At 39.5% G+C, this 20,266-nt stretch overlaps 1 protein-coding gene across 4 annotated transcripts in view; it reads right to left on the bottom strand.

Annotated features, from left to right (window-relative positions):
* The window catches only part of casz1 (castor zinc finger 1), a 94,820-nt gene that overhangs the window by 23,778 nt on the left and 50,776 nt on the right, over positions 1 to 20,266 (bottom strand). For all 4 annotated transcript variants that reach the window (XM_067445952.1, XM_067445951.1, XM_067445949.1 and 1 more), the window contains 3 exons: positions 11,820 to 12,383; positions 3,821 to 4,682; positions 2,745 to 2,810 (listed from right to left, as the gene is read on the bottom strand). In XM_067445952.1, the coding sequence (XP_067302053.1) occupies positions 2,745 to 2,810; positions 3,821 to 4,682; positions 11,820 to 12,383 (1,492 nt within the window). The remainder of the gene's footprint in view (positions 1 to 2,744; positions 2,811 to 3,820; positions 4,683 to 11,819; positions 12,384 to 20,266) is intronic.

Raw genomic sequence — 20,266 nt, 5'->3', positions numbered from 1 at the left:
AATTCACTCTCCAGCCACAGCAATCTCCACCAAATTAGTTCCATTGCCTTCAAAGGCAGTAGGTAGACTCTTATTAAACTGTAACCCCCGACATAATTCGCTCATTTGCTCGTGCTTTAAGCCCTGCCAAATCAGCGTTCGTCTCTCCAGGTTAACAGCCTATGCTTTAATCAGGGAAAGGTTAGGCCTAATAGAAAGGTTTGAGTGTGTCTCCGTGTGGCTTCCTCCTCTTCACTCTCGCCGACTGACTCGCCCGGTCTTCCGCGGATTGGCGGCGCTTTAAAGAGGCACATTTCCTGAGTGTTTACAGGCTGATTATAACCCTGACGATGATGACTGTTAAAAACCTCCAATTACAGCTCAAAACACACAAATAAACATTCGCACCGCTGCTGCCAAGAGCACCATCTGCTGAAGTAGAGAAAAAGCTAAGTAATTTTTTTCCCCCTACTGCCTGGATTATCCCTAGACTGCTTTTACAAATCACTTTGCTAAGTTCATTAAGCTAATTGAATGGTGAATCCACTACCTGCTAAACGTGGGTGGTGTTCTGGAGGGCTGGGGAAGTGGCAGGCGCTTAAGGTGGTTTTGTTTGCATCTTAAAGGAACAGTTCACCCGAAAACTCACCTACATGTCATTCCAAACCTCTATGATATTCTTTCTTTCATGAAATAAATAAGGAATGCATTTTTCAATGCAACTGCAGCCAACGAGGACTGGAGATTTCAAGCACCATAAATGTCGTCTATTTGACTATATTCCAAGTCTTCTGAAGCCATTATTTAAAGTTGTATTTTGAAAGTTCATTAGAGAATGTTTGTGAATGAATCGTTCATTGAGTTTGATCTTTTCAATGAATCAATTGGTTTGACAAAAAAATGAATGATTTGTACACAAATTTAACTGATCTGGTTCTTGAGTACAACTCAATGACTCACTGATTCACTGACTCACTGAACAGTGACTAGGTCATAGCAGCTTGGTAAAGAGTGAAGTGATTCATGAAATTAATGAAAATGATGAAATGGAATGACATTTTGGTAGGTTCTCTGGGAGCCAGCACTGCCAGTCACATTATATTTTAATTTTGTTTTAATTTTTTGGAAACTTCAAATCTTCAGTCCCTATTCATAGTAATTGCATGAAAAAATGAGTAGGGCAATATTTAAAATGTCATCTTTTACATTCCACAGAAGAAAGGACGTTTTTAAAATGACATGAGGCAGAATAGATGGTGACGGTATTTTGTTTTTTGGGTGAACTGTTCCTTTTACGAAAGAGATGACAACACAGGCTACATACAGTACAGACTGTATATCTCTCACGCATTTAACTCACCCACCATTAGCAGCCCCTCTGCGTCGCACTCAAACATTCCCGGCCCTGTGTACACAGAACCCCCCTGGGATGCCAGCCCACACCGGCTGTATCACTTTGCCTCTGGACAATTCCCACTTGCCGCGTCAGGGGGCTAATGGGCCACGCTGCTATTCAGTGGCGGATTAAATATTAATATCGCCACGATACAGAGATTGCCGCACATCTCCCGTTACAATAGAGACACGCCGATCAAAGTTTGGTGCAATGCTGGGTACATAAAAGCATTTAGGAGGGAAAACAGTGACTAAACACTACCAGGGAAGCTCTTTAAACATCAAACCGCGGCAGTGCGAGGAGATAAAGAACTTTTTCCCCTTTTGTGGGGGGAAGGTGGGTGTAGACAAGTTTACAAAGCTGCTTTTTAGCACGACTGTTCTCTCATTAGCGTGGATGATTTCCCCCCCACCCCCACCCCGATCCTTCAACAACCCCCCAATACACCAGGCTGCATTTGCCCTTTTTATGAGTCCTCATTTTTCTTTTTTCCCCTCCTCTCTTTCCTTTCTTTTTTTCCCAACACGGAAATTGAAACTGTATCTGGGCTTATCTACTGCCTCCCTGCGCATCAACTGCCGAGATGTTTAGACAAATTTTATGCATTATGCAGTGCAAATATCAAAACAGTTCTTGGCAGTGCCAGCAGAAGCCTCATTAAAAATTCCTTAATTAAATCTTCTTGCAAAATGTAATCAGTCCAAGGAGGGTTTTTGTGTGTGCACAAGGATGTGTGTGTGTCTGTTAGTGCCAGGGCTTTGATTTGTGGCCTTCATGTTACGGCTTGGGAGAGTAATCATTAACGCCAAAGCCACTTTGCCTTTTGAAATGCGCCTTTTTCTCTCTTTAAGGCTAGAATAAATAAACAAATGATAATCACCTTTCTACTGGCATGACAAAAGGAAACAGAAGCCGATATTGGAGTGCGCTGCATCTATCTCTACGCTTTGTCTGCGTTTGCGAGTGCCTGTCATTTAGTTGATTCAGTATCTTCATTTGAAGTGCAGATATTAGAAACGAAAGTCACAACTATCAGTGCAGTCATGCCCAATGACACACACAGGCACATGCAGGGCAGTCTAATGTGTCCGATGTTTTTGCAAACATTTCAAGCTGTTTGCTTAAGATTTTACGGAGTTTAGCTTCGGCGCTGGCAGGGAAACTGACACTGGGAAAAAATTACTCACTTTCCAGCCTTTAATTCAATTAATTTTCCTTAGTCCATAAACCTGGCGCGCTTACGCGTAATTTATCGTCCACACAGAAAGTGTATTTTTGCAAAACTACATCCTGCTTTATTAAAGCGTGAAATATGCCATCGATTAAAGAATGTTGTCGTGAAGTTTTGTGAGGATGAGGATTTGCATACCTGGCAATATATTTCTGGTACACGTTGACGTCCTCTGTGGCAGGTTTCTCGGGAGGAAGGCCATTCCTATCATAGCATGGAAAAAAAGAGAAAAGGATTAATGGTATGCATTCCATCAGTAATAAAAACAAACTGACGCAGTATTTACTTATGAGCCATTTCAAAGTTTGGGCTATCAATATACATTTTCTTCGATGGAGTAGCGATTTGGTTTGGGAATGAATTAGGGAGGTATAGAGGCACGCTTTGATGCATGGCCTCCCAACAATGAAAGCACAGATGGGGAAAAAATGTTTTTGAATGCATAAATTATGTATGTGTGTTTTTGGAGAGAGCACAAATGCAAAGACGAGGGTGTGCGCAGAGTTCAGAAAGCCAGAAAATGGCTCCATGCATTATATTTTGTTTGATTGGCCCTTGTATGAGGGATGACTATGGCTTTTAGGACGTCCTGTTTCAGAAACAATCCTCATCGATTTACTTAAAAGTCTGGGTTTGGTGGCAGCATTTGACTTGGCATCCCACCTTCATTGAATAAGCGCTTAAAAGGAGGAATTCCTAAAGTAACACATTATAGTATGTGTGAAGCATTTTGTATTCAAGGTGGCAGCAGTTCAGCAGCACTAACTCAGAACTAAATACATGAGCAGCTCCAGCAGGGGATGACCTGGGGTTAATCTGCCTCTTTAGGTCTGGTTCTGACAACAAATCACTGTGTGTGTGTGTGTGTGTGTGTGTGTGTGTGTGTGTGTGTGTGTGTGTGTGTGTGTGTGTGTGTGTGTGTGTGTGTGTGTGTGTGTGTGTGTGTGTGTGTGTGTGTGTGTGTTTGCACATGGCCACACTGCTGGCTGTCTCAGGGACTGCTGGAGAACAGCCTTAAGGATCTTGCTAACCTGAACTATTGACAAGGTCAAGATAACTCATAGAAAGAGTGCCAACAAATTTGCAATCTGACTTTAAAGCTTCTGACCCCCCACAAGTATCAGGATCCCTATGCGGGTTATCGTTAAAATTACTGTCATTTCCTGTCAATTTATTGTCCAAACAGTTCATTTTATTTTCAAACATTGCCTTACTTGACAGAAGAGACGGTTCCAGTAGTGATGGAGTCAGTTTTAGAGAAGCTGGACTTCATGTAGTCAGTGTTAAAGCCGAGGTGGCCCGCCTGGTCTACAGGCAACCCGGGAGGTCCCACGACCCCGGCAGGAGCGGCCGTGTTGATGACTGGCGTTCCTGGAGTCCCTGCCGTAGCCGGGAGAACACTCGGCATCATCGGTGGATCAACCTTCGCAGGGATGAACTTCTGAATGTTTCGTATATCATACTTTGATGGCCTGCCGACCTTGCCGGTCTTAAAAGCAATGGCGCCACCCATGTCAGGGTTGCCCTCTCCAGGTTTAAAGAGGTGCAGGAACTTGACGTTCTCCAAGTCATACTTGGAGGGCCGTTTGTAGGAATTGCCATTTTGCTGTCTGAGACTCTCACCCATCTTCAGCTTCTGGATGAAATAATCATACTTAGACGCGCGGTTCTGGATGTGTGACTGGTTGGATGGGGGTGGATTGAGCGAGCTTTGTTTGTGGTCCATTCCGGGTGGAAATATCTGTCCCTCTGACCCTGCAAGGGCCGGCTGGATGAGGGCTGTGCTCTTCTCCGGTGCCATTTTGGAGTTGAGCTCTTCAGGCTTGGTGTGTATAGGCCAGGGCAAGGTCTCCCCGGCCTTCAGCTTGCGGATGTACTCCTCATACTTAGAGAAGCGAGCTCGACGGGTGGCCTCCTCGCTGCTCAGGAAGGAAGGATCTGAGGTAGCTGCTTTCAGCTTCTCAAAGCTGATCTTCTTGGCCAGCTCATCCCGAACCTGCTGGTCATCATAGCCAAACATGTGTAAGAACTCATTCATGGTGTTGGCGGCGTAATCGCGTAGTGCTGAGGCCTCTCCTATACAAAAACAAAGACAAACAGTTGATTTAGATACACATCAGAATTGCACTGATGACAAAACTGGATCTGAAAGTAGTAGAGAATGAGCACTATACATTTTTATAAGAATGTTTAAGCTAATAAAAAGGCCCAAATAGAAGAATGGAATGGGGTAAAGGTGTAGTTTAATTGCAGTATGGTAAAATTAATTCTGGACCATTAACTTTCATATTGGTCAGAAGGGAGGTCATATAGTCCAGCAAAAGAAGACAATTTGGGTTGAATGCTTCCCCATCTGCTTAACAAGTTCATTTAAAGGCCAAAATGAATGCTCTTTTAAAGTATCTTTTTGTATGTGTGAGCGAGAGACACAAACCCCTCTGACAATGATGCACTTGGTGCTTGGCTCTGATACAGTGTTTACCCCAGCAGATGAATGCAAAAAATCTCATCTCGTCTCATTTTGTCTGTCACAAAAGCTACCCTGGTGCAAGAACACAGCTCCAGATGACAACCTCACAGAGGTGTCAGATAAATTCCCTCTCCACCCTGCCAGGACCCCAGCCCTCCACCAGACCTTTTCTCCATTTATTTGATTGCCTTTTTCATTGCTGAGCAAATGAGACGGTTAGAGGTAACATTAGCCACGGCCATGCTAATTAATACTAAAATATTTCAGCTTTGGTCTCATATTTCTATGTTATTGCTAAATCGGTCTCTCGCCCATGCTTTTCACATCTCCTTCTCAGCATGTAAAATAATCCCCAAATTTCCATTGCAGCACTGGGGCTAGTCCTCGCCGTGCTACATCAGTATGAAAGGTGATCTGGGAGATAGAAAGGGCATGAAAAATTTAAGAGAAATGTATCAGGTATTTGATAGGAAACTCCCTACACTTTGCTATGCATCATTTTAGCAGCTATAGTGTGTTTGAGCACATACAGTAATTTCACCTCAAAGGTTAGGGTGTCATGACAGTCCTTACAGCTCCCCACAACTACTTCTTTTCTCAATTCAATGCTGCTCTGGAGGGTCATGTCACATTTACCAGTGTGCAAAAAGGAGGAACTGAAAATTAATATTTGTATTTTGCAGTAGGTGTGCAAGGTATGTATAGCTCATGTTATAATTATATATTAAATATATTTATAAAACAAAAGATATAGATTATATGAGGGGTGTATATTATATATATATATATATATATATATATATATATATATATATATATATATATATATATATATATATATATATATATATATATATATATATACATATATATATATATCAGACAAAATGACCAGAAAATGTGCTAAAAGCTATGTGTACATTGTGCCATTGTTGCTTAAAAAAAGTCATTAGACATCAAAGTGTACTGCATTTGTTAAAGTGCCTGCTATTTTGACAACATTTTGACAAAGTACACTCATTTATTGTTAATTAGCCTAAATTTAATCACAGCTGAATTGGCCAAAACAAAAACTATAAAAAATAATGAGCTATTATTACATACTGAACGATATTTAGTGCTACTGTTTGTATCCCCAGAACTTCAGTTTGGCAGAGCAAGGCTTCAGTCATAAATTTGGCATCCAGTGACTATATTTTTGTATAGGTCATGACTGCTTAGAGGGGTTTTGTCAGGTCATGTGATTTTACACAGCTTTAAAGTCAGGACAGGCTCTTTAATCTCTGTCCCTGAACACTTTCCAAGGGCAGCAATCAAAGACGCTTCTGCTTTGGGTAATTGGACTTATTCCATCTGTACCTTTTTTCAAACAGTTGGGAAACTCCCTTCATTTTCTGACAGAAATCCCCTTCTCCATCTCTGAGTGTTATCAGCCTATCATTAGCATTATTATGAGTGTCAAAAGTCATTTGTAGGATATGCAGCCACCTAAAATGATACACTCCAACCTGTCCAGTCTTCCAAACCTGTATGATTTTTCTTTTTCCGTGGAACGCGAACGTTTTTTTTTTTTTTTTTTTTTTTTTGCAGATTTATTATATTTCAAAAGTTAAAAAAAAAAAAAAAAAAAAACTGAAGTTATCGATGTCAAACGAAATGGCATTTTTTAAAAGGGTTAACAATCCCTTTAACAGCTTTCATTTTGAGTGAGCCATCTCTTTAAGATGAACTGTTGGTATTAGAAGAGATGTTGGTTGTACTACACAACAGTAGTAGCAGGTTGTAACAGTAGACAGGAGTCTCGCATGCCAGTGGGCGGCTCTGTATGCGTTTAATAGACTATCAGTGTCAGGAGAATGATTGGACTTAAACTGCACACATTATGCCAGGACCTAAGAGGAGATAACCTTTTAAAACAGCATGTAAATGAGTCCCCCCCCCCCCCCCTACCCCCCACCCCCCATCCTTATCTCACACGCTCCAAATGATGTCATGTTCATGTGGTTGGAAAGCCATGGCTTTGGGGGAAAGGTACGATTTGCTTGGCTGAACTCCTAGCACTCTCTCTCTCTCTTCCTCATGCCACTGGAGAGTAGAAAAAGAAGTGCTCCTAATCTCACCACTTCATACTGGCAAATTCCAGCCTGTGACAAAGCCCTTGTCTAAGTTTGAGGCAATTAAGGTACGTTTTTCCCTTCGTGGTGTGATAACAAATTGACATTATATCTCCTTTCTGTTGACCAAACATGGCCATCAGAAGCAGGCTGATTGGGTCTTCATACACTCCAGAAAGGGTGATGATAAGGACATACATGTAGGGATCTATATAAACATGTCCACTTGCAACACTTTAAAAGTTGTGATCTTAAACAGAAATTTCAGATTTAGGTGATTTTTGCATAAACTTATTAAGTTTTAGACTGCATTCAATAGTTTATATTTTAAAAGACGCAGACTTCTTTCAAAAATGCAACTTATTAAATCTGCTGCCATAACTAAAAAACACTCATTAAACATCAAAATATTTGAACAGTGGATGACATTAGCTTCTGGTGAAGTGAAGTGTTTTATGTGAATTGTTCATAAAGGCTAAATTTGAGAGAATCTTGAGCTACGTTAGCACTTATAATTGTGTGTGTATATATATATATATATATAATATATATATATATATATATATATATATATATATATATATATATATATATATATATATATATATATATATATATATATATATATATATATATATATATATATATATATACATATACATGCATTTGTGTATAAATGTTATTAGTAAATGGAAACAAATCTCAAATAGTTGAAGGGATGGTTGATTATGATTTTAAACTTTAGTTAGTGTGTAATGTGGCTGTTTGAATATAAACAAACTTTAAAGCTAAGGGAGATATTTTCTTTTAAAGAAATTGCTTTTTAAGGCTGGTAGGGACTACACAAGCTTCCTCCTGGGTTAGTGACATCACCAACCCTGCCCCCGCGAACACGCAACAAAGGGGGTGAGGCCATGTTGAGAATTTATAGACTATCATGACAGAATAAGCTAATCAATGACTGAAAGATGGTTAACTCCACACCAGCTACATCAATTTTTCAACTAACCATTTAGGAACATCTTGTCTCATTCTACAGGTTGTCAGTTCTTCTTGAGTCTCTCCATCATTGTCCGACTGGGGTTGGAACATAAAAAGCTCAACAGTCTTCATGAGATTATCAGAGCTGCTAACTGGAGTTCTTGTAACTCTGGCCCATGAGCAACAGCTCATTAGCATTTAAAGGGACAAACACAAAAATTGCATGTTTTTGCTCACCCTCAAACAGTAACAATTTTAATATACTATAAAAAATTATCTGTGGGGTATTTTCAGCTAAAACTTCACATACAAACTCTGGGGACATTTACGTCATGTAAAAAGGGGCAATCAACCACTGATAATCAATTAAAATATAAGTAAAAAATAAATAAATCTAAATACTTCAAAGAGACACTGATATTTTGTAGATGATCTTTTGCTTTGCCTGGTTGAGAAGCATGCAATTGATGTGCATTTGACGGCTATGGGAAAGGCATTCTGTGATTTTATGCTGATAGGGATTCTGCTCAGTCCCCTGATGTGAGGAGTTAAATGTTTTGAAGGTCGCAGTTTCTCTCATTGATCTTGCGATGTTTGTTAATTACATTGTCACTGATGTTGTGAGAGATAATTAAGCCACTATGTTTATATGCATAATTATGTGCGCTCCGCATCAGCCTTTGAAAGACAGCAGCACGAGAGAAGAAAAAATATTTTAATTGTGAGCCGCTCAGTAACATGGCAGTATAGATGCCCTAGTTACAATCAACAAAGAGAGAGAGGAGGGAAAAACAACTCAAGACAAAAGTGGTGACTAATGTCTGCTCACTGCAGTCTTCAAATGCTTTTTCTTCATTTTAAGATGCAGAAGCAGCCGGGCCCGATGGAAGAAAAGGTGTATAGCACAAATACATATTTACAGACGGCTTTCTTTATGACCATGACATAAACAAAATGACTGATTAAAACCACAAAGCCATCATGTTTGCCGGAAAATACTTGATTTTCTGAGAAACTCTTGGCCCCACTTGTGATAAAAGTCTATAGGTGTTTCTACCGTGTGTGAGAGAGAGAGAGAGAGAGAGAGAGAGAGAGAGAGAGAGAGAGAGAGAGAGAGAGAGAGAGAGAGAGAGAGAGAGAGAGAGAGAACATGAAGCAGAAGAAAAACTGAAAGAAGAAAGCATTTAACAAAAAAGCACCAGCTTAACCTGATTTGGTAGAGAAAAGAAATGTCTTTTAACGAAAGTGATATCTCTGATCTCCTGTTGTTATCTAGCATAGTTTCTGTCTTGTTTTGTGTAAAGTACCTTTGTCAAATACTGCAGTCTTCCTGAGGTAGAGGTGAAAGTTCACAGAGGTGAATTGTGTCAGTTTCAGCAGATTCTGCTTGTTTGTTATCACTTTGCGAAAGAAGGCAACATGCGTCACGTTATCGAGATGATCGTGTAGCAAATACAGAGGAAAATGGAGTGTTAATTTCTTCCCGTACCGATTTAAGGGCCACTCGTTGGGCTTTTGGGTCTCTGAATCTCCAGGATTTAATCTCCTGAACTACTAGAGACCTGGAGTCTTGGCAGAGCGGGTCTACTATGTAATTGGGTCCGGGTGGTAGCTACGTTTTGTGAGCTTATAGAAAATCAAAGAGTCAGAGTGTAATCCTGGGCGTAATATGAAGCTTAGCCAGCCTGCCAACACTCTTGGCCCCTCGGCTGGTACGCACATACTATATAAGTCTATAAGTCACAGTCTATAAGTCTCTTCTAAAAATGCATTTCTTCTTTTAGTTCCCGTTTACCCCCTAATGCAGATTTGTTTGTATATGTTTGTGGGTGGCCGCAGAGTCACTCTTTTATCTTATAACTATAGAATTGCACTTGCACAGTTGCGAGTTGCACAGTTTTCCAAATTGTCGCTGTAATTATGCTTGCAAAGAACAAAAGTAAGACCAGTGAGGACTGAGCTCGAGAGCCTTTGAGGAGAGATTGTATCTTGATTTTGTGCACTTTGTTTTGGCTACACACACAGACAAAAACAGAAAAAATTGATCTTTTTAGTATTCATAAGTATCTGTACTGTACGTCAAGTGTAGTTGTGTGTATAGTTTTAGACACTGAAATCGACTTAATGACTGCAGATAAAATGTATTTAGTTCTTTTAGTTATCAACCATTTTGGAAATGTAGGCTACTGTGACTCACAGATTACTGAATTCATGAAATTGAAAGGTTTTTTGTTTTGTTTTATTAATACATTATTTTAATACAATGTTTCAAATTAAATATTTTTTAATGCTTTTATTTAAAGGGATAGTTCACCCAAAAATGAAAAATTGATGTGTATCTGCTTAAAGGCCCTTTCACACCAGACGCGTAATGAAAAAGCGAAGCAAATAAGCGAATATTTCACATGCGAATATTTAGCGTCAAAACCATTCACATCAGCAAAAACACGAATTTGCAGTGTCTGTGACATTTCAGAGCTCCAACATTCCTAAACATCCGCAGTGACTGCCGAGAAAACACGGGCACTTCATTCAGTAAAGACAAGCTTTTCTTTTTATTTAAAATATTTTTTGGGTAGAGCCAGTCCTAAAGAACAGAGAGTCTGAAGAGGAGTATGGTAATCTTGTTCAGGAGCTAAAACTTCATCATGTCCAGTTCTGCACTTACTTTCAAAAAGTTTAGAGAGAAAATAATATTTTTATAAAAAATAAAAAATAATATATATATATATATATATATATATATATATATATATATATATATATCAAAAGGTTAAGTTATTGCTGTCTGTAGCATACAGTGGGCAAACACAGCTGCAGCTGTACAGCTATAACTAGAACTACAGTTGTAATTTCATGAGAAATGCCACACCTGGCAAAGGTTAATGTTGAGTGAGTATAGCTCGTGACATCAACTGGACATTTCGTCACCTTTGTTTCCTTGTATGTGATTGGTTGAAGCCTTTTCTGTCGGCGCTAGAGTAAAAAAAAAAAAAAATCGGCATTGAAGCGGAAAAAATAAATGTTTTTTTTCCGCCCCAGCACATTCGTGTTCGGTGTGGAAGCGCTCATTAAACACAGCTGATCAAAAAATAAAACCATTGCATAAAATATTTTCGCACCAAAATCGAAATAAACCCCATTGACATGCATTGTATGAGCAATGGTTGGAGTTAAAAATCTTCATCTGTGTTCTACTGAAGAAACAAACACACCTACATCTTGGATGCCCTGTGGGTAAGCAGATAAACATTACATTTAAATTTTTGGCTGAACTATCCTCTTAACAGTATTTTATTGTTTATTTTTTAAATATTTAATTTTATTTATAGTTACTACACATTTTTATTAAAATGTTATAAAGGATATAAATGTTATAAAATTATTTTTCCAGATGAAATATCTCCATCACACTAAGAGATTGTAAGGATTGAACTTATCCACTAGGAGGCCTTTGAAAGTTTTGGAAATATTTCTGACCAGTCGAATTTGTAAACATGTTTACGTCTCAAAAGTTGTACATATATATCAAAGTTTATGTTTTAGATGCCGTCAAAACAATGAAATTGTGTTTCTATCTGAAACTAAATTTTACGTTCAAATACCTATGAATACTAATGTCATCATCCTAAAAGAAAGAGGTGATACCTGGTGAGGAGAAGGAGACTTGGCGAGGGGGGGCTTCACTGGGGGGCTGGTAGCTGTCGTCCTTGTGCGGGCTCCCCACCGAGTCCTTGTCCTCTTGATAACTGCCCTCGTGAGAGCCGGGCATGGTGTCAGCATCTTCTGCGTTGTCTTCTTCATCGCTGCAACCTTTGGGCTGTACCATGTACACGCCTTCAGGGGGATCGTCATTTATATTGTTGGGTTTGAGTCCCCTGTGCTCACCCCCTTCAAAGGACTGAGGATCGTCGGCATACTCGCCGTTCACCCACTTCTCGATGGCCTCGCGCCGTTTCTGGTCCTCCTCAAGGCCCAGGGTCAGGGCCTCCGGGAAGTCGCTTTCAGGCCTGTCGCCCTCATCGTAGAGCAAGCTGCCCCGCTCGCTGTTGTCCACTAGGTCTGAGTCTCCCTCGGCATTCTGGGAACTGCCGTCGTACACCACCTGCCGGCTAAGCTTGGCACAGATCGCATTCAGTTTTAGGCCACCTTTCCTTTTGGCGGCCATCGTGGATTTTCCTGAGGTCTTTTCAGTGCATAAACTCCTCTCAGCTGTTAACGAAAAAGAAAATTCTTATTGAATTTTTCTCTAGTTGTTTGTTTTACTTTTAAATAAGCATTTATTTATAAAACTGAACACAATTTAATTGTTTTTTAAAAATATATTTAATTTAATATTTTATTACTACACATTTCTATGTATTCATTATATTTGGATTTCATTTATATACACATATAAAAGAAAGGGAACATTTTAGTGGTTCAAACAAATGATTCATGGTCATCCTTCACAGTTAATTCACAGATGATGACAGTTGCGCCATCCTCAAATACTGCAAGCAAACCACAATGCCTCTCGCTAAAAACCACAAACCTGTTTAACTAAGTGCATTTAACTAAGTTTTTGTTTGCTGTTACTCTTAGGCATACAAAAATACAAAGCTAAAAATAAAAAGTCACTTGTGCCTGAAAGATGTCATTCACACCCTTGAGAGAAGGTGAGAAAGGGAATGAGACAAATATCCCTACCTAAAAACCCAGAAGAAAAACTAGATAGCAATCAAACCCCCAACAGTGTGTCAAGCCACCACTACAGTGAGATTTAATCCTGAACATGACAGCAGAATAGACAGCCTGACACTGAAGACTCTCTTCACCTAAAGAGGTCCAGTGTACTGCCAGTGTGAGCCTTAGCTCTGACAACGTGAGGAGTGTGCAGAAGACTATAAGAACGAACAAAAAGTGCATCTGGAAGTAGAGAGAAAGAGACAGAGCGCATAAGAGATAAAAAAGTAGCTGCCATCCACCTCACCTCACATCACCTTGCTCACCCTGCTTTAGTCTTCACAGCTTTCACTCAAATTCACTGTCAGACCTGCTCTTACGGTGCAGAAGACCACCACACCAACAGTTACCACAAAAACAGCTTTTCTCGTTTCAATAGACATGTAAGCGATCAAAACGGTGGTTTAAGAGTCAGACGCACACACTTCCTGTGAATATAGACAGTTGAGAGTGTACTGGAGCTGATCATTCACACGTAATAAAGGGATTTGGTCCTTGTTACCTGCTGCACCCCATATTACCTTACAGCTTAGGGCAGCATGCCAGCATTCCATGCTTCAACATTCCAATAATTCTGTTGAAATCTGCATGTGAAGATTCCGCATGGGCCTGGTCATTTGCTATTTCACCCCAATGTGCTATCTATAATATCTATCCCGTGTCAACTCCCCCCCTGCAGCTGTTCTGGGTCTGTCCATTTGCAGAGATGCCTATTTAAGGGCAGAATTCTCTCACTGCTAAGTCACTCTTTCGCTGCAAATCTGATGCAAAGATTTAGCAACGTTCACTTTTAATAGGTTTTCCAGGCTTAAAATCGAGCCCGCTCGTAACAGTAGATGTTTATCATGCAGTAAATAAAGAATGGGAAACCTGCGGGACGTATAATGGTCTGTGGAACGCTTTAGCTGGTAGTTAGACGCCGTGTTGAGATGAGCTATTTCTAACCATCCCATGAAGCTGTCAATACAAAAACTGTTTCAATTTGAATGGATACTTTACCAAGAAAATATCACATTGTTTTTGAAGGAAAAGTGTGTAAAATTGAAATCTAAATGTAATTTCTTTTTTTTTTCCTGCATAATGAGCTTATCAAGGGACTGAAGGTTACCCTGTTACCTTCTAGATGTGCCGTGCACCCTGTGGCCCCGGCACATGCTTTCTCAGTTACTGTATTTACACTCAACACTTCCTCTCTGAAACAATGAGTTGAGGAATTATGCACGTTCTGCGCTGCACCAGATGCATCTGAACGCCTCAGAAGTGCACATTTTTACCTTAGACAATTGCAAGGCCCGGGTTGAAGAGGTCACCTAGTTGAGGACGGCAATTTTGAACCCAAAAAAAGAAAAGAAAAATCAGCTGTAAAAACTATTAGGAAGTGGAAACATAAATCCTGAAGTACTTTTTCAGAACACCTCCAAAGGAAGATTGAGGTCATTTGGGTGTAACAGTAAAGGTCATTGACTGTTTACCCTGCTCAGTATTTCACGCTTTAACTAGTGATTTCCTTTGCATTGCAATTTCGCTTTTCCTTGTAGGAAATGACCCCTGAGAAACGATCTCGTTCCATTACCCACAATTTATGTGTGTTTTTCCCAGCATCTAAAATTAACACTCGCCAAGTGGCAAATGCAAGTACATTTTTAGGTCAGTGAATGCAGTAATTTTACAAGGAATTTTTACAACAAATACATGGTTTAAGTGTAGTTTAACATGAATACTGCAACAAGACAACCAACAGTTGCAAGATTTTTGTCATTTATTTTTTCAATAAGCCACCAGTGTGTGTGTCTGTGTGTGTGTGTGTGTGTGTGTGTATATGTATGTATATATATATATATATATATATATATATATATATATATATATATATATATATATATATATATATATATATATATATATATATATATATATATATATATATATATAGTTTAAGCGTGTTAAAGGCTTATTGCAAAAATAAATTAAAATTGCATTTAAAAATAAACAGTTCCTGGTATAATATTAATATTTAACTGGAAATAGTGCAGAGCTGGAATTGCCATAATGCTTTTACTGTACAAGGAGAAAACATTTGGGAAAAAGTTATCATTAAAAAAAAATAGAAATAGAAAAATGCAACCTTTATCCATACAAATCAAGGCTGTGCACTCGAAACACATCTCTTTTTTTAGATTTGAGATCTAAGGTTTTAAATGAAAGAGAGTCATGGCACTAATGAGACGCTCCTTAGCTCAAAAAAGATCACGGGAAACCAGTTAGTAGCTGCTGCATTAAATACATGATGCCCGGCAAAAGATATGCCTCGGCTCTGGCAAACAATGGGGATCGCTATGGTAACACCGCTGTTTACTCCAAGTCGTTTGTGTTCATGATAGCATGCAGTGCGATAAAATCAGTAGGGACGCAGATAAAAGAACAGCCCCTCCTCTGGGATCCCTCCCACCACTCTGGGGACTGGCACTCGTGTTAAGAAAAATAGGTGTAACAAACAGCAAACCTCAATGATTTGATGCGTCCAAACGTGTTTCACTGAAACGCTGTAATATCAGGCCCTCGAAGACGCCTGTCAGTGCTGAATAATAAACGAACGGTGGGGGTGATCACAGCTAAAGCTTGTTTTCTTTAAGAGCTCCTGTTTATTTTAATGCTGACAATATTTTACTGGAAATAGTGCAGAGCTGGAATTGCCATAATGCTTTTACTGTATAAGGAGAAAACCTTTGCGAAAAAAGTCAAGAAACTATTCAACATAAGAGTGAGAGAGCTTCTCCTTTTTATCTGCTCGCACATCAAAGGCCCCACAAGACCTGTTTCTTTTCAGAACCGTGAGGCGGAGGACGCCGGGAATGACAGAAAAGCAGCCTTGAACGCGGCTCTCCGGGCCCTGCATGTCTCGTTTAATGCGGAGCTTCTGTTTATGTGCCGGAATGATATCATGCCCAATCAAGTGGTGTTTCAAATCCTAATAATGCCGTTGGAAGTGCATTATTTGTGCGAACGTGTGCTGACTGCAATCAGCCCACCAGAGTGAGGAAGTGGCTGCTAATGACTGCTTAGATTGGCGTGTCCTGTTCTTCCCTCTCTCCCTCTCTCTCCCGTTCTGACAGGAAGAGTATGCATGCTAAAGCTGGGATATGACATACTCCTTCTCACCTGGCATCCACTGCAGTGATTGTTCTAGGAACAAACTTTATTTACTCGGCTAAACCCTTGACTTACAGTGATCTAACACTCTGGACTGCCCTGTCTGATTTCATGCAGACTTTCAAAATATGTTAGCTAATGCAAGGACAAAATCCTGATAATACGGAGCATTCATTAATGCAACAGCATTGGGTGTTATCCCTCAATATTTAATGATCCTCCTGTTAGAGCAGTTTCCTTCTGTCGTAACTTTTATCTTCTTAAAATCCTTTTGTCCAAACTTTTTTCTTTTCTTTTTTTTTCTCCAGGTGGGGACCTTTAAAAAAAAAACTAATGAAAGGATATGAAGTAAATGTGAAATAAAGAATGAGAAACACTACCTGTTCCCGGCCTTTCAGTAGCACTTTATTTAGCATATTGGCAATTCAGTTTCTCATTATGTGGACATGACAGCAATTGCAAAAAGATGGGGCCCACAAAGAGGCAGGTTCCCAGGTATTTCCTCGCCTACTAAAGCTCGGACACACACACACATGCTGAAATAATCCCCACTGTTTTTATTTAGCTAATTTACAGCTTGCAGGAAGGAGTTTGTTTCCCCCACCGCCAAGGGAATGGGAGCGGAAAAGTCAGCGTCGGACCTGTTCTCCACACACCCTCGTTCCCCAGCATCTGGCCTCTCCTTCGATTTTATTACACAAGAATAACAATAAGCAGGTCTGCGACCCCGTCTACAGAATTTGCCGTATTTTTTCCAACGGTCTGTGCTGATGCTCCGAATTTCCATTTTCTGCATGCATATTTAATTGAGTTTTGTCCCAGTGGTGCGGAAATGATTTGTTTTTTGCTCTCTGTTCACTTGACTCCTCTTCGGAGTCGGTAACCCTGATTAAGACGTTCACGTTAATTTCCCAGCGCACACCTTTTTTTGTGCATTAATGGTTCTGATCGTCTAATTAAAACTTCTCAGCTTCGCTGCTGATCACCGCTCGTTGTGCCTCTGACCTGAAGTTTTAATTGCCGCGTCAGAGGCGATAATAATAATTTCTGGGTTCTGATGATTAAAAACAATGCCATTCCCAACTGCCGCTTAAAGCAGGAAAAGATGGAAGGAAAGGCTGAGGTAAAGCACAGAGGAAAAAAGAGGTGAAAGAAAGAGAATTAGAAGGTAAAAGATGGTTATTTGAGGATTGAAACAGGTTTGTTGAGTATCGCTGTATGAGAGGGGAGGAATGGTGCGCACAGGGCAGGTTTGCCAGGTTTGAAGTGTAAATGAGGGCAAATATGACTAAACAAAGACAACCGTTCTCAGAACTGCACTAGGTTATAAGAAACCATGGATTCCACATCTCTATGATGCTTGTTTTAAAGTTTTGTTTTTGGTCTTAGTGCTGTAAAATGACACCGCTGCGGTATCTGATGTCCAAAGCAAGTTGTTGCATTAAGAAGTTGAGTTGAAAATAAAACGTCAGCTGACATGTGCATTAATGGCAAAAATATGATGGGGTTTTATAAACTGCTCATACTCATACACACTCTATCATTCTGTCCTTTTTTTTTTGTCTGATGGGCTTTAATGGATTTTTCAGATTCCCATGCAGGGATCAATTTTTTAGTGGGAGATACACATCCGGACAAAACAATTATGCTCATGAGTTTTTCTTTTTTTGCTCCGACTTTAAAGTTTTGTTGTTGTTGTTTTTTGAGAAGCAAAATATGAATGCAGAGGGCATGCACACACTCAAGTACACACACACACTCACTCACTCACTCACTCAAATCTGTTGTATTATTAATCAGTCCGTTGCACATCTGCTTGCTTGCAGTGTGTGTTTTTTCCCATCAATAAAGCACTTATTGCTTTTAGTCTGGAATGTGACCTTGCATGTTGCATGCTGTCTTTGGACTGACCTTGAAGGACCTACTTTAACTTCTCCCTCTCTCTTTTTTCTCTGTCTGCCAGACTGGAACCTTCTGCCACATACAATAATTCAGTTACATCCCGTTGCAGGTAACAAAAACAAACAAGCCGAGGGGAAAAAAAGGCACGTACATACTTGCCGCAGAGGACAATGGACAGAAAATGGCAGATGCATATTTTGACACACAGACGGAAAAGGAAATATTTTAAGCAGTGCAGTTAGGCAGCAACCCTTCAATTCTGAGAACAAATACATCCCTGCAGCCTAATCATAAGACAAAGCATTTTAGACATCCCCTGAGGATAGAAAGACTGGAATAGAGAAAAGTAAAATCTGAGGTGACGTGAACGCTTCTGCACGTGTCCTGATCGCACTTGTTAAGGTCAATCTCACTGCTGGCACAATGAATGGGCCTGATTCCAACTTAAAAGATAATTGACCAAAATAAAAATGATGTCATCATTTACAGTAGTCACCATGTCGCTCCAAACCAGCATGACTTTTTTTCATCTTTCTATACTTTGAAGGTCATTAGACCCCATTGAATAAATTGCATTTTTCAAAATACACTACCGTTCAAATGTTTGGGGTCGGTAAGATTGTTTAAATGTTTTTGAAAAAAAAAATCACTAAAGCAGCATTTATTGGATTAAAAACAGTAAATGTTTCACAATACAGTAAAAACAACTAATGTTTCTACTGTATTGTGAATTTAAAATGACTTTTCTCACTGTAAAAAAATATTGTTGGTTTTACTTAAAAAGTAGGTAACCTGGTTGCCTTAAAAATTTTCGTTTATTGAAATAAAATAAAAAAAAATAGTTGATACAATGAAGGAAATTGGTTCAATTATTTAATTTAATTTAATTTAATTTTAATTAAAATATTATTATATCTGAACCATATAAAAAAATTATAAATCATAAAAATAGCACAATTTGGCATGTCACCGCATCATCACAAATAAATCACACACAATTACCCAATATGCTTACAAAATATTTTAATAATATTTGAATAAAGTTTGTCGATTCTCAAAAATGTTTATTGTATTAACTCGAAATGTTAAGGCAACCAGGTAACTTAAAAAAAAAATGTTTTACAGTGCATTTAATATATTTTAAAATGTTATTATTTCTGTGCTGGCAAAGCATGATTTTCAGAAATAATTTTAATATGCTGATTTAGTATTTAATAAAAATTTCCTAATTTTATCAAAAATGAACAGTTTTGCTGCTTAATATTTTAGTGGAAACCATGATACTTTTTTTCAGGATTCTTTGAAAAAATGTGTTCATGCGAAATGCTTTTTTTGTAATAATGTAGCCGACCTTTAAAGGTACTGTGACTTGGTCAATTTAACTAATCCTTGCTGACTACAAGTATTAATTTCTCACCCCCACCCTCCCCAAAAAAATCCCTCAAACTTTTGAATGGTAATGTATTTATATTACTTTTCAAAAAGAAAGCCACACAGGTTTGGGACAACACAAGGGTGAGTAAACGATGACAGCTATGACAAAACATCAATGGTTGTAGATGCCCTACTTTTTAAAAAAATCGGATTTTTACATCTAAAAATAACACACGATGGTCTCATCACCCGTTTGCTGGAAGTTTGATTGAAGCGGGCCCTGGCACACAGAATTAATTGACTGAGCTGCCATGTTTGAGGGGCAGCCAGTGTACAAAGCAAGAACTGACAGGAAGCAAGGTTACGAGGAGAGGCTCCCCGTGCCACTGAAGGGCACTTGAGCTGATATCTGCACAGATTAACTGCTTGAGATGTATTTTTGTCACGAGGAGCCGTGGTTAGTGTGGGGCATCGGGGAGCAGGCGCAGAAGGGGGTGGGCTACTCTAGTTCCTCCGGTGCAAGGGCACAACGAGAGGTTGGTGGCCACTGGAGCCGCCCAGACCGGAGTCTGTCACTCAGAGTCATTATCTGTAGGGATATATTTAATTTAGTGGTTCCGGAGCTGCGCTGCTGAGTAAGCCAAGCCACCATTAGGGCCGTCCTCTGGGGGAAACACAGCACACGCCGCTCGATTAGTTATCAATTAAGAGTGCAGAAACCTCCACCTGCCGTGTGAGAGAGGGAAAGAGTGGCAGAGAAGAGCAGGGCCCGAATGATGTCTGACTTTTTCTTCTGTTCTCCTCTGCCTCTATCCCTCTCGGGCCTTCGAAACGTCAGGTTAACCTTGATATGAAGCGCTGTCAAGCCAGATAATGTCAATCAAGGGGGGCCCTTTCAGATAACCTCAGTGTGAAACCTAAAAAGCAACCTGTTTAGATGTTTA

Source organism: Pseudorasbora parva, chromosome 6 (genome assembly GCF_024679245.1).
Source record: "Pseudorasbora parva isolate DD20220531a chromosome 6, ASM2467924v1, whole genome shotgun sequence".
Taxonomy (NCBI): Eukaryota; Metazoa; Chordata; class Actinopteri; order Cypriniformes; family Gobionidae; genus Pseudorasbora; species Pseudorasbora parva.
The sequence above is the reverse complement of the archived record's forward strand: the minus strand, read 5'-3'. Positions and strand labels throughout refer to the sequence as shown.